The 13,827-nt window shown below is 44.7% G+C and overlaps 1 protein-coding gene across 4 annotated transcripts in view; it reads left to right on the plus strand.

Moving 5' to 3' along the window:
* The window catches only part of DHX30 (DExH-box helicase 30), a 33,072-nt gene that overhangs the window by 8,899 nt on the left and 10,346 nt on the right, over positions 1-13,827 (plus strand). For all 4 annotated transcript variants that reach the window (XM_054191388.1, XM_054191389.1, XM_054191386.1 and 1 more), the window contains 6 exons: positions 6,239-6,369; positions 8,652-8,762; positions 10,598-10,953; positions 11,718-11,844; positions 12,484-12,633; positions 13,408-13,560. In XM_054191388.1, the coding sequence (XP_054047363.1) occupies positions 6,239-6,369; positions 8,652-8,762; positions 10,598-10,953; positions 11,718-11,844; positions 12,484-12,633; positions 13,408-13,560 (1,028 nt within the window). The remainder of the gene's footprint in view (positions 1-6,238; positions 6,370-8,651; positions 8,763-10,597; positions 10,954-11,717; positions 11,845-12,483; positions 12,634-13,407; positions 13,561-13,827) is intronic.

Genomic DNA, 13,827 nt, shown 5'->3' on the forward strand with positions numbered 1-13,827 from the left:
GGGTGATGCCTCTGTCGAAAGCTTGGAAGACTTCTTGTTTGGGTGTCAGCCCTTCAGCCTTCACAGAGCTGTGTGTGAGAGGGCATGGGGTTCAGGTGTTTGAAGGGTAAATGCTTTCCTGCTGTGCAGAAGAAATCATTACCTTTTTAAAAAGAATATTTGAAAGTGTGTTTTGGTGTTGTGTTTTTACAATTGCTTCTCTTTAGATTATGAAGTGTGGAGAATGCTTCTAATTTAGAAAGATAAAAGTAGTTTTGTGCTGGAGCTTACTGATTCCAGGCTGTGACTTGAACTGATACATTTTCCCTTTGAAAATCACTGCTTTGGTTTGAGTTTCATTTCTTAGGCTGTAGTCTTCCACTTTGGAAATTTGGTTTATTATTACATAAAAAGTTGTTCTTCTCCCCCCCTCCTTACGTCTGTGTTCTGTGCTTCCTTCCCACCCTCCAGCTCTCTGTAGTTTTTGAATTCTTTAGGTCTTAGTTTCATTTTCCTTTCAGAAGCCTTGCTGAGCTTTATCTTGCAGCTCAGATAGTCTTCAATTGTTGCATTCAAGCTGTTCAACAGAGCAAATTAACTTACTTCTAAAGTAAGTGCTAAACCACCCCAAATTATTGTTTAATGAGCTGGTTCAGGTGTTGCCTGAGAAAAGTAGTAAACCAATTTTTTTTTTTTTTTTTTCTTCCCTCTCTTGTACTTTATTCCTCAGCACTTTTTCTAACATGCTTTTTCGGAGAGTGCTTGAGTACTTTATCTTTGGGCTCGGGTTCACTTTCCTGGAGTGTCTGTTGCCATCGGTGCCTCGCCGGCGCGGTTCCCCATGGTGGCTGTCCCTATGAGGTCCCCCAGAGCTTGGGGGTGTCAGTGGGGGGTGCCCGCAGCCATGCGAGGGCCGCAGGGGGAGAGCTGCTGGGGTTGGCCTCATCCTTACGATCAGTGTGGTGGATTGACCGCGGACGGCTCTTCTGGTGAGAGTTTGGTGATATTGGAAGATTCATTTCAGATGAGCAAATAAAAAGTCCTCCAAGTCTCATCGTGAGTCTGCCGTACCTGTATAGCTGCCACTTGAACACGTAGAGATCGTAAAAGTTGTTCTAAAAAACTATTGATAAGGGCAAGTTCTAAGCCTTCAACTTACAAACTGATGTGTTGTTAGTTGTCATCGTTTGACTGCTTTTGTTACTAGCCTTGGATACAAATATGGAAAAATCAACACTGATCTGAGGCCAGCTTAAAAAACGGCAGTGCTGTATTGGTATTAATGTCTAAGGCTTCACTTCATCAGTCTGGATGGTGGGATTTTGGAGCAGGATGTGTGAAGAGAGCTTCTCTGCCTGCTCAGTCAGGTCTGTGGCGCTTCTCGCTCCTCACTGAGACTTACGTGATCTTGACCTCTGTTTTGCTCTAAGACAGAATCTTTCTCTGAGACTAATTAAATTTGCCGTCTCATAGTATCCCAGAAGAATTGAGGTTGGGCTGAAGCTCTGGATGCCTTGTGGCCTGATCCCCTTCTCAGAGCGGGGCCAGACTGGAGCGAGTTGATCAGGGCTGTCTCCAGCCAAGTTCTGAACATCTCCAACGATGGAGATTGGCCATCGGTCATTCTTGTTCTCTGGGTGATCTCACTTGCTTTTGAAGAAACCTTTTCAGTTTTACCAATTTTTAGGTTTGTTCTTGTTTAGGCAAGAACTGCACGTGTGTTTTATTACTGTGTATACTTGAAAGGAGCCTTGGTCAGGGTCGCTACATGGTGGTTTAAAAAAAAAAACCAACAACCAACAAAACAAGACAAAACCCCAAAAAAGTAATACTGTTTTGGTGTACTCCAGACCACGCTGCCAGGTGGAACTTTCTCTGTCTCCCTCCATCTCTCCCTAGTAAAACATGTCTGGGCTAATTCCTTATGAAATGGATATTATGGAGCCACGGGGCTTTCTTCTTCCCTGTGAATTTTTGATGCGTTAGGAGCATCCTTCACTGACTTGAATTTATTACTGGGGGGGCTTATATCCCGATGGGTGTTGTGTTTAATACTTTGTCCTTGCTGCTCATTTGTTGCTTCTCCAGGGATGCTAGTTTGTTGCTTCACCAGCGAAGAGAATTTGAGGGAAGATAGAAACTGTTGAAATCGATCTAATGCTCCTCTGTCTTCCTTGAACAAGACTATGGGCCATTTTAGTTGTGCTCTTGTTGTACCTGACGGTGTCTTTGCTTGGCAGATTTGTTGAGGTTAATAGAAGGCTTAGCCACTACAGCTGGGAGCTTTTTTTGTGTGTCTCTTTCTTTCAGCGTTGCTTGGAATTATCATTGACTTTCACAATCAAGTTAAGCTAAAGCACTCACTGGCTTTGAGGAACTTAAATTAGTTAATTGGCTTCTTTGATAACCCCACCCTGAATTGTCTGCTATCCAAGACAGGCTTTTAATATTCCTTCATGATCTCGGAGCTGCGGTGTGGACATCATATTTGTTTCTGACCTGATAGGAATTGAGTATGAAAATCAACTTTCTTTTGTTTCGGGAGCATTAGGTTATACCCTGTGCCTCTGCAGGCCTGTGACTACCGCTAATACGATTCCTACCCAAATACCTGTTCTCAGCAGGGGGAGAACGAAGACACTCTTTGGAGAAAGATGCCAAGAGATCCAATCTGGCAGGGAAGGAAACATTCTGCAAGTCCAGTTCTGCAATTTCGGGTTGTTTCTTTAAAAACTACGAGCGAGGCATGGCTTCATGCAAGATAGGATCCTTTCAGCTCTTGAATTTGGGATAAGAATGGGCTGAGGGTAATCCATCAAGCCTTAGAGTCGCTGTTGATATGTCAGATGGTACTGCTGAATATGGCATTGTCAGCTGTGAAGAATACATTGTGTCTCGGTTGGTAATTCAGAGTCCGATCTGCAAGCCAGAACTAGGCTTTGTTATTTAGAGATCCTATTCTTCTTTGCTCTAGAATGGATTAAATATTTAGTCCTGACTGAGGAGTCACCTCAGAATGTAAGAAACTGGCTCTGTCACTATCTAATTAAATTTTTGGGGCGGGCATTTAAAAAGAATGTACTTGTTACCTCCGCCTGTTATTTATCACAAAATTTCTCAGGGTATTGTTTTTGAAAGGGGAAGCAACTAGAGGCCAAATAACACAGGCTGGTACTAGAGGGTTTTGTCGTGGGTGTGGGGGTTTTTTTTTGTTTTTTTTTTAATTTCTCATTTATTAAGTGAATTTAATAGTGCATTTGGGAATTGTGTTAGTACTCCTCCCTCCATGCGTCCCAGCGATGTAGAATGGAATAGAACTGCAGAGTGCCAAAGTCTTAGTCACTTTTCCAGTTTTCTTGAACAGGTCAAAGTCTGAACGTGGTGGTGCTTGTTCTAGGAGTAGGGAGAAATGTCACATTTGCTGTATAATTACAGAAAATTGGCTTGTAGTTCTTTGTTAGGCTGAGACTGTTTTCATACTCTCTTGGCCAATACATAGAAGGTAATTCATGGACAAATAGTGTTCATAAATCGGAGTACTTCCGTAGCATTCCTCTGTAGTTGTCCAAGAGTTCTGCCTAAGTTTGTGTGAGAAACAGCAGCCTGTGGGCTTTTTTTAATTCTTCTTTATAATGGAAGACACTGTGGTGGACCGTCAGGCACAGGAGAGTGGCAGAAGGCCCATTGGTGTGTTGTGTGGTCTTTTCCACATTAGTGTCGTCGAAGGAGATTGAGCAGGTAGCGGTTCTGATCTCTTCATTTTGACGCTGCCCTCCAAATACCGGCTTGTCCTCTACGTACCAGGTTGAAAAGTAACACCAACCTGAGCCAGTTCTAGCTGCGAGTCAGAACTAGACAATTGTCGAATTACAATGCGACCTGTCTTCAAATGATACCCAGCTCTTGACATTCTTATCACGGGCCGTGGAGGTTGTATTTCAGTGTCTCCCTGAATATGTTAAGGAACCCAAATTCCTGCTGTATCTGGTCCGTATGGCTTCTGAGGGAGGTTTCTCTGAGATTCAGCTGGTTCTTCTACGGAAGAACTTTCAAAACTAAGTGTCACCAGTAATTATTTTTTTTCCTGAACTCTGGATCAGCATGCTGGGCTTCTGTTTGGTTTCTTGGAGAGGGTGATATGATCAGTAGCATGGTGTTTTGCTCTCCCTTGCCCAAGTATCTACAGTCTGGCAAGCATTGGGCCTTCAGTGGTACAATATAACTCTCTTGCCTTCCCAAAAATCTCTATGATTTCTCCGCTGGTCATAATACATCCTCAGGACTTCACTTTCCCGTTGCTGATGGCTCTTCTACATGCCTGTATTACAGAGCCTTTCTCTTAAATGCTAGCTTTCTTCTCTGGAGCCAATTACTGCGTATCTTCATTACAGCAACTCTGCGGTCAGTTTTCAGCCACACGTGGTGTCAGATCTTGGTGATGCCCTAATGAGTGTGACTGTTGGGTCATTTCTCCTTGGGTTTGGTCAATCAATCTGAAATTCCAGATTCTGGAAGTACCGATGATCGTGTGTTGCTGACTTCTCGCTCTTTGCTGAAACTTCCGCTGAATTAGAGAATTAGAAGCCTTCTAAAAAGCAGTGCCCAAACCCATTGATGGCCTGCAAGAAGGTGAATGAAGTTCTGACTGCCTGGGCAGCGTGTGTTTGTGATGTTGAGTGGACACATGATTAGCTGTGCTTGCTGCTGCTGCTGGAATGGGAGATCCATTCCTCTCCCCTGTTCCCTCCCACTGGTTTTGGGTACCCACAGGGCTGTGCAGTTGGCCGATGTACTTCTAAGGCAAACAAAAACCAGTGAACTCCCTCTTTCTGGTTTAGCTTTCTGTCGGATTAGGGCTGCAAATCATCTCTCCATACGTTTGGGTTTGTGCCAGAGCTGGAGCAGTGGTGGTGGTAGAGCCTGGGAGAAGTGGCACCTACCCCTTGCTGCAACAGTGAGCTGTTAGATCTGCCCATTTGTGGGAATTGTTATCACATTAACCTTAATCTGATCTTGATTGGGCTGCTGCTCAAAATAAAGGCTCTCCCCTGCAGTGCTGGATACGGTGACGCCTGTGAGAGGTGAGTTAGAGCCGCTTCCTCGCCGAAACTGCTGGGGTTGGCATCAGGGAGGAGGCTGGAACATGAAGTGGGCGTGACATTGCGCTGTCTGGGGGCAGAGTGATTTTTTATTATTGTTATTTTTTTAAATGAGTGATTTGAACCCGTTATTAATATTCCCTTCCTGCATGTGCTGTAGCCTGAGCAGCATTTTCTCACCTGCCGGGGCAGGGGGACCTGTGCTCAGCGAAGCCGGTCCTACCTGCCGCCTCAGGCACTGCTTCTTGCCTTCCTGCTTGGGCTGGTTTCTCTCCAAAGACTGTGTTGGCAAACTTCTTTCCAGGGCGTTCTCTGAGCAATTTAGTACAAAACCATAGTCCCAGCCTCTAACCAAGCCATCTCGATAAATTCCAGGAGAAGGGACTAGAGGTGAAGTAGAAAGTCCCCAGGCGTTACTTCATGTTACTGCTGATGGCTGGATCTGATGTGTAACTTGTGTGTTGTCGAGACCCTTGGTTTAACCCTGAGGTGATCTGTATGGTTCAGGAGGGGGATGAAAATAACCAGAGTCTGTTCAAAATAGATATTGCTCGGTTTGTTTTCGATGTCGAAGAACGACGAACAGAGCCGCCGTGTTGAGGAAAGAGCAGCAGCTCCATGCGTTAATCTGGGCTTTGAATTCTCTGCTGGGATATTTGTGTTCAGATTCATCAGGTGTATGTAGTCTGTTGGGGCTTTTTTCTGTTGGTACTGTATTCTTTTGCGGGGGGGGGGGGGGGGGGGGGGGGGGGGGAAGTCTTTCCAAACTGTTTTGTGATTGTTAGTGTCACTGAATCATGGAGTTAAACTGTCGGCGCTGCAGCTTTAACTACAGGATATTCATACTTTTAAAAGAGGGGAAAACAAATAATCTGTGCATTTCAGAAGTGTGGGATGTACGGTATTGTTGCCTGTTTTGGATTTGCAGTGTCATCTTGCATTTGGAGACTTTGCACTCCGGTGTACCATTTTGCTGATGCCCTGAGACGTTGTAGGTGAACCACTTAATACCTCTGCTTACTCTTCGATCTGTAACCTTAGAGACACTAATGCTCGCAGAGCTGCAGTGAAGCAGGTGTTCTAACATGTCTTGGAACAGGACTGCACAAGAATTATAAGACATTTAGTTCCTCTGTTGATTTTTTTTTTTTTTTTTTCAGATTCCAGAGACTTATTAAAGGAATTTCCACAGCCTAAAAACTTGCTCAACAGTGTGATTGGACGAGCCCTGGGCATTTCTCATGCAAGGGACAAGCTGGTGTACATCCATACCAATGGGCCGAGGAAAAAGGTAATCCTGTTGTGCTGGGAATGGGGAGCGGGGAGGTGTGTTGCACACAGGGTGGGAAGTGAGCCAGGAACCCTGCTAATCCTGGAAGTAACTCTTTAATAGAGAAAAATACAGAAGCGTTTTAATTCCATGTGTAAGTTGCGTGGTAATCTTTCGAACAAGAAATATTCTCACTCCTTCCTGTTTCTCTATTTTCACATACTTTAATAGGCGTATATAGATGTAGGTCCTGTCCCTCTCCTTTTGTGTGGGGAAGGCTGGATTTTTTCTTTTTAGTAGCTTGCTGTAACCGGCTTTTCTCAGCAGAAAGATACATTATCCGCACGTAAATGCGTTGAGCGATGTAACCCGCTACCTTAGAAAACTAAAATTTAAATGTTAATTTCAGACCTTAGTAGACCCAGACTTTATTGTTAGATTCAAATAGAACAAATGCTTAAGCCTAAAATGTTCAATTTCAACCAGAAAAGAAGAATTTGTTTGTAATGGAGGGAGGCTTCTAATACTACTTAAAGGCACAATGAAATACAGACTCTTTTTTTTTGTTGAATGAAGTAGAGGAATTCCAAGCAAACAGTTTGCCAAGTAGTCTGAGCTCTTACTGGGATGCGGGAGGCCTAGATCCAAATCCGTGCAATAAACCGAACAGGAGTTTGTAACTGCTGGGTGCTCTGTGTTCAAGGGTTTGCCTCCTCTTATCATACCCCTCTCATGCTAGAGCAAAAGCTCTTTCCAGCTGAAGTTCAACTGTAACGTACATTCCAGGAAAAGATTCAGTTCTGAGGGATTAACATTTTCCAATAACATTCTGTCTAAAATTTCCCAGACAGTTTTTTGTTACCACATACTTTTTAAGCATCCCTGCATTTTAGGCAATACATAAGTAACGGTCACTTCAGAGTTCCTTTATTATTTGTGTGTGTGTTTTTCTTGCTTTTCCTCGAGCAGTAGTGCAGTTTCCTAACCTAAATTTTGGATTAACATAACCAATGTCTCATCGTTTTAGTTTCATAATCAGTTCGTGTTCTTGCTAGCACTTAAATAGATGAACGTTAAGGGCAACTTCAGATTAAAAATGAAAGAGAAAAATAAACTGATAAAGGAGAAAATCAGAAAAAAGGATGGCAAAAAGAACCCCAAAAACCAGCGTGTGGGGACTAAAGGACAGGTGAGACAACCTGGAGAAGTCTCTGTTGGAAGTGAGCAAGGGTTTTTTTGTGAGCACCAAGTAACTGGGCCTTCATGAGACAATTTTTTTTTTTTTTTTCTCAGCAGGTCTGTGCCTTTTCGTGCAGAGCCCCTAGGCGAAATACGCAGCAATTTCCTACAGTAAGATGAGATTCAGATGGCAGGCAGGCAGCCAGATGTAGGCTGTTGAAAAGTCAGGAGCCTTTTCTCTAGCCTTATAGGTGGGGTTTTCCCAGCGGACCTAAATGCCACCTTTCATCTTTGCTGCAGAAACAGGAGAGAATTCCTTAGGCATTTCCCTCCTTTGAGCCTTGCAGAAACTCAGCTACGGCATCTGCGGGGCCAGGAGTAGAACGAGTTCTTGATTTGGAGCAGTTTTTGAAAAAGGGTAGGGTTCAGCTTTCAGCATTCTCTGCCTCTGCAGGTTTTTCGGCTGCTCTCATCCAACTGTACTGGGATAAGAGGAGCTCTGGTGGAACTGTTAGTTCTCTTAATAGCTCCTGTTGGGCAGCGCAACCTGAGGGCTGGGTTCTCATGCGCCTGATGAGTACGGTACCTGCCTGGGTAGCTGTGATGAAATATGCTGCTAGTTAAAATGACAGCAAGGAAGCAGTTAGGAAGATTTGCTTGCCATTGCACCTGGAAACGTGTCAGAGTGTGCACGTAGCTTCTCAGGTATGGTCTGGTATGGTGCAGCGTACATAGGAGCAGTTACTCTGGAACGGAATTGTTCTGGTAATGAGCTCTTGGCATTTGGTTCCTCTGAGCTGACACACTGCAGCCGGTGAAGCTCTGGCCCAGAGGACGTGGCACTGTGCTGGAAGTCGGCCTGGCTTCTGGGCCTGGCTCAGCCGTGCAGCTTCTATGTGACTTTGGGCACCTCATTTCCCTTTTTCAGGCTTTTTTTTTTTTTTTAATATATTACTGGAATTAACTTTCCCAGAAAGGGATCGAACAAGCAGTTTGTTTGGGATTTTCATTTGTTATTCTCTTCTTAGCCTGGAGTTCAAAGAGGTTTGAAGTAGCTGTGCTCCTGGTGGAGAAGAGAAACTGTTCTGTACTGTCTCGCTTTACTGGTTACCTTTGCTTTTCAGAAAGTCACCCTGCATATAAAGTGGCCTAAGAATGTGGAAGTGGAAGGCTATGGGACCAAGAAGATTGACGCCGAGAGGCAGGCAGCAGCTGCAGCGTGTCAGCTCTTCAAGGTGAGCTTATGCTCCTCCTTAGCTTGAAGAACTGAGCCTTTGAGTGTGCAGACCTCATCCGTTTCCGTGATGTGATTTTGGACTTTTATCTCTCTTTTTGCCTGTTCACTTTCTTAGTAGGCCTATCTGTTAATCAAGGGTAGAGGGTGAAATCTTGAGCTGTCTGAATCCATTTGAGCTTAAAAGCCCACTTACTTCAGCCAGGCATGAGCTCACTAAATTCTTCGAGTTCTGGTCCTCGTTCTTTATGTCCTAGACCTTAGTCCCAGCATCCATGGCAAGAAGTAGAGCTTCCCTCCAGCATATTTTCTGTTTCTGTTCACTGATTCACACTTCTGTCAGTCTACCTGTGTGTATTTGCAAGTGTAGTACCTTCAGAGGCACTTGGTTCCTCTTCGTGTGAGTTATAGTGTGTCGATAGTGTTCTGCTTTACAATCGCTCTTTTAAAGTTATGTTAGTCTGCCACTTATTTATGGCTGGAAATGGTGGATATGTATGTGCAACCAGTATCAAACAAGTGCAGTGAAGTTATAAAGGTGTTATAAATGGTGTTACGTAGCAGGTACTTGACGATAAGATGCAGTTTTGTCCTCAGTTCTGTCACTGACTGTTGTCTGTAACCCCAAGCAAGTGAGTTTGCTTTTGGAGTTTCCCTTTCATCTGTGGAGTAGGAACAATGATATCTTCCTACTAAGGAGCCTAGTAAAGATGCTGCAGGTGCCCTAACAATAGGAGAGCTTTCGATTTGCTTGGAGATCAAGAAACCTACATTAAGAAATAACTATTTAGTTCTTAAATTAAGCCTTCAGAAGTTAAGAATTGCAGCATTAAAACAAGCAGTTGCTTGGGCTGGTTTCTTTAATCCTATGATGAGCAAAACCTGTTTCACGGACTGACTTCATTTCACCTGAAGCATGGTTGGTGCTCATTCAGTTAATATTCACTGGAAATATATTACTGTTTTATCCTCACTGGTCAATATACAACAAAAGCATTGTTTCCTGATTTCTTTGAGAGCCTGGAATCTTTGAAAGGGAAAAAAAACCCTACCTATGTTTATATTTTTCTCCAGATTTTGGGAAACAACGGAACTGTATTTTCAGTATAGAATTAAAAAAAACAAAGAAATACACCCCTGACACCATAGAGTCAGCATGCAAAGTTTTGAACTCTGATGCTACGCCAGCTAAACCTATAACCTAAGAGAAAACCCTCGTGATGGGAGGCCTTGTGCAATCTTAGCTATAGAACAGCTATAAATGGCTGCTTTAAATAAATAGTCATCAGTTCAAGAAAATAATAGTGCCTGGTTGATACAGAGACTGTCTGAATATAGTGACTTGGAGTAGAGCAGCTAGCAAAGGGAATTCTTGTTGTCTCAGCCCCTCCTACAGCATAAAATAATACAGCCTTGTCTAACACGGGACCATTGAAAGGCCTAAAGATGCAATTTAATTTATTGCAGCGGTCTGGTAATATGTGGCCTGTGTGGCACTCTAGATATGTCTGCAGCATCATGTAAGGTTCAGTCCTAAATGTAGGTGGTAGGCCAGCAGTAATTAGGAATTCTCCTGTTTCAAAAAATTCTGGGTTAGGGAGATCTTACGACTGCTTGTACAAATAAGTGTTCCTGTGAAAAGGAAGGAGTAAGTAATTACTTTCTGAAGTAATAATGTCAAGAGGAAAGCTTTAAGTTTCTGAAAGTCCCTTTTTCTGTGGGATATGGGGAAATTGCTTCTGCGTTTCTCTCCCTGACCAGATGTATTTTGGTTTCCTGCAGAGTTATCTGTATCTGTCCCTCTACTGCAGCCAACAATGCATTTTTCTCTTGTAGGGCTGGGGTTTGCTGGGGCCGAGGAATGAGCTCTTTGATGCTGCAAAGTACCGGCTTCTCGCTGACCAGCTTGGCTGTCCCGACGAGAGGTGGTGCTCAGAGGGCAAGTGGCGCTCCAAGTCCGGACCTTCTCTTGCCGACCTGTCAACCTGCTGGCGACGGATGGAGCCGGACGATTCCATCCAGCCCATGGAACAGGGCAGGATGCCTAAAGCAATGAGGAGAGAAGAGCTGGAGGAAGGGGAGCTAGAGGAAGGGGAACTGGAGGAAGGAGAGCTGGAAGAAGAAGCAATTGATGTTTCTGATTATCTACCGATGGCACATCAGGATGCTCGGACCCCAGGCAGAGACGCAAGGTACGTCTGCCCTGATAGCTGCTAATCCAGGGCAGTAAAGAAGAGAGACATTTGTAGCTGATGTGCTCCTGCGGTTCCTCTCAGTTGAGCTGCAGCTTTCCACGTTGCTGATGTGGCCTCTAGATGGGCCAAACCCCGACGACTGCACCATTCGCTGTGGGGCAGCCCGGTTTAGTACCCGGCTGTCATCACAGGGGAACGCACAGGCATCTTCTCTGGAGCCTTGTGCTTTGGATAGGCTGCTGCCTACTTCTTACCTGCCTTTCTTATTCTTCTGCGCCTGAAGAGGCTTCCGTTCCCGGAAATCAGACCTTTTTTGACCACCCTGGTTTTGAGGGCAGTAATAAATCTGCTGCTCTTCATCACCATGGTTGCTTGACTTCATATTATATGAGCACAAGTCTTTGATTTTTATTTTTTTTTCAATAGTCAACAGGAGTAAGATCAGTAAGGACCTGGTGGTTGGTTTTAGGGATGTTCCTTGGATTCAGTATTAATTAATTATTTATTAAATCTGTTAATATCTGTTGATGCTATCTGGTTTGTAGTGCTAGTGTAAAGGTTCGATTGCTTTTTAGTAGACGGCTCTACTGGGCTGGGTGATTGTTCTGTGACTCTCAGTTTTTAGTAGCAAGATAGAGCTTGACTTTTCAGATGACCAAAATTATCTGTGCCTTTAAGTACGCAGTAACAGACCTGAAGTGAGGTGGGTCTGAGCACAGAGTGGATATTTGTTTATCAACCTGTTCTCATCTTCTGTCTAGCCGAGGGGGGAGTTCCATTGAAATGACAGATGACAACACTGCCATCCGTGCCCTGACACAGTTCCCGCTTCCCAAAAATCTCCTGGCCCAAGTGATTCAGATTGCAACCTCCTCCTCCACAGTCAAGGTAAGGTGCTGTTTCACCCCTGCTGGGGATGAAGCTCAAAGGCTCCCACTGGCATCGCTTTGGATGCTTTTTTTGGGCAGCTGAGAACTGGGGAGAGAAGGGAAGTTAAAACTAGGCCTAGAAGTATCAGCCTGAAGAGCAGGGAAAAGACTTTGCGGTGAGAATTGAGGAAATATCTTAAAAGAAGCACGAAGAATGTTGTTACTTGAGGCCAGGGCAAGAGAGGAGCTGCTGTCTGAATGAAGGAGAATATTTTCTAAGGTGATAGGTTTGCGTTTCTGCGTATGTCTGCAACAAACGCAAGTTTGTGTTACTCAGAGCGATGTGTAATTTCTGTGCTGACGGAATCTTTCCACAATTCAATTCTTGCCAGTATCCGGTGATCCTCCTCGGTATGTGTCACCCATCTCCTTTCCAGACCTCATGTGCTTAGCAAACAGTAGCTGTTCTCCACCCTGTAGGCTCTCAATCATGTTCTCCATGCAGCTGCCTGCTCTCACTTCTGCTTAGCCAGTGCCTTGTGAGGCAAAAAAATAATTTAAGCTCTGTTTAGAAATAGTGGGGTGTATTTGAAAGTGCCTGCCTAGTTACATAGGCCCTTAACACCTCCCCAAATCTGATGTTGTTTGTGTCTTTTAGGAATACATGCAGTTCCGTACAGTGGGCACCAAGACCAAGATCTGCAAGCTCACGCTCCGCTGGCCCTGTCCCATGACTTTTGCTGCCAAGGGCCGTCGCAAGGTGGAGGCAGAAAACAAAGCAGCGGCCCTGGCCTGTCAGAAGCTTAAGGTAAGTGCATGTGGCTCCTGGATCCCATGTCTAATGTGTCTGTGAATAGAGGCTCCTTGCACCTGGCTTGCCGTGTTTGAGCCTAATGAGGCGATGCCTGAAACTCTCTGATCTTTGACTTCATGCTTAATAAGTGTGTATTTCCGAACTTAGGATGCAGTCCCAACTGCTGTTTTACTCCTCTAGTGTCGAATTTGTTCTGACCCCTTTAAGGCTGTTGTGCTTGTTTTGAGGCCTTGACAAAGTGATGTGTAGGGATCACCCTGGAAGTGTTAGCCTGGTCTCTCGGCCACCTTGCTGCTGTCTGGTAAAACAGACTATCTTCTCAGTCTTATAGGTGCGCTAATCCAGACACGTTGCTGCACTAATTTCCTGCAGACTCTAGAGTCAGCAGAGGGGAAGTCCAGGAAAATAGCGCAGGACTTACTGAATTGGCACAACATACCAGAACCATAGCGAGAGAGTTAATGGCACTTGCGAGGGGGTTTTGTCAGATACCGTTGTGGCTCCTGTTTCTTTGATGGGTCTTTTTAAGACCTTCTTGCGAGCGTTGTGTTGGGGGCGGGTAGTAGTTGGCTTCAGCGTGTCCATTTCACTGGAGTTGAGATGGGATCACATCTTGTTTCTCGCTGTGGCAAAAGCAGGAAGTGATGGATTTGGGATATGGGGCAAGGAGTCAGCCTACCCAAACATGTAGGGCCTGTGTGCTCTATATACCATCACTTGATATGCAGCGGTCTTGTGCCTGATAGTGTTGTTTGCCTCTTTTTGCAGAGCCTTGGCTTGGTGGACAAGAACAACAACCCCCTCAGCCATGCTATGTACAACATGACTTCACTCCGGGAGCTTGGTGAGAACCAGAGGAAACCCTGCCACATCAAAGTCCCCGAAGCAACCCTGCGCAAGATTGAGAACTATCTGAATCATGTAAGGCTTGCTCAGCCGTCTGAGAACCACATTTGACTATCTCATTTAGCTTCAGGAATTGTATGTGGGCCGAGAGCTTCATGTCAAAACGTTGAGGGAATTCATAACTTGATAGTTCACCACAAAAACTGATCAGTCTCTGATGATCTTCGGGGCAGGGAGACCCTTTCTGAGCGGTGGGCCTTCTCAGTGTTCGTCTGTGACATTTGCCCGCGTTATTTGGCTTTTGAGATGTTATGAGTGCAGCTTTGGCTGGCTTATAGCCTC

This window comes from Rissa tridactyla, chromosome 2, assembly GCF_028500815.1.
Source record: "Rissa tridactyla isolate bRisTri1 chromosome 2, bRisTri1.patW.cur.20221130, whole genome shotgun sequence".
In the NCBI taxonomy this organism is placed as follows: Eukaryota; Metazoa; Chordata; class Aves; order Charadriiformes; family Laridae; genus Rissa; species Rissa tridactyla.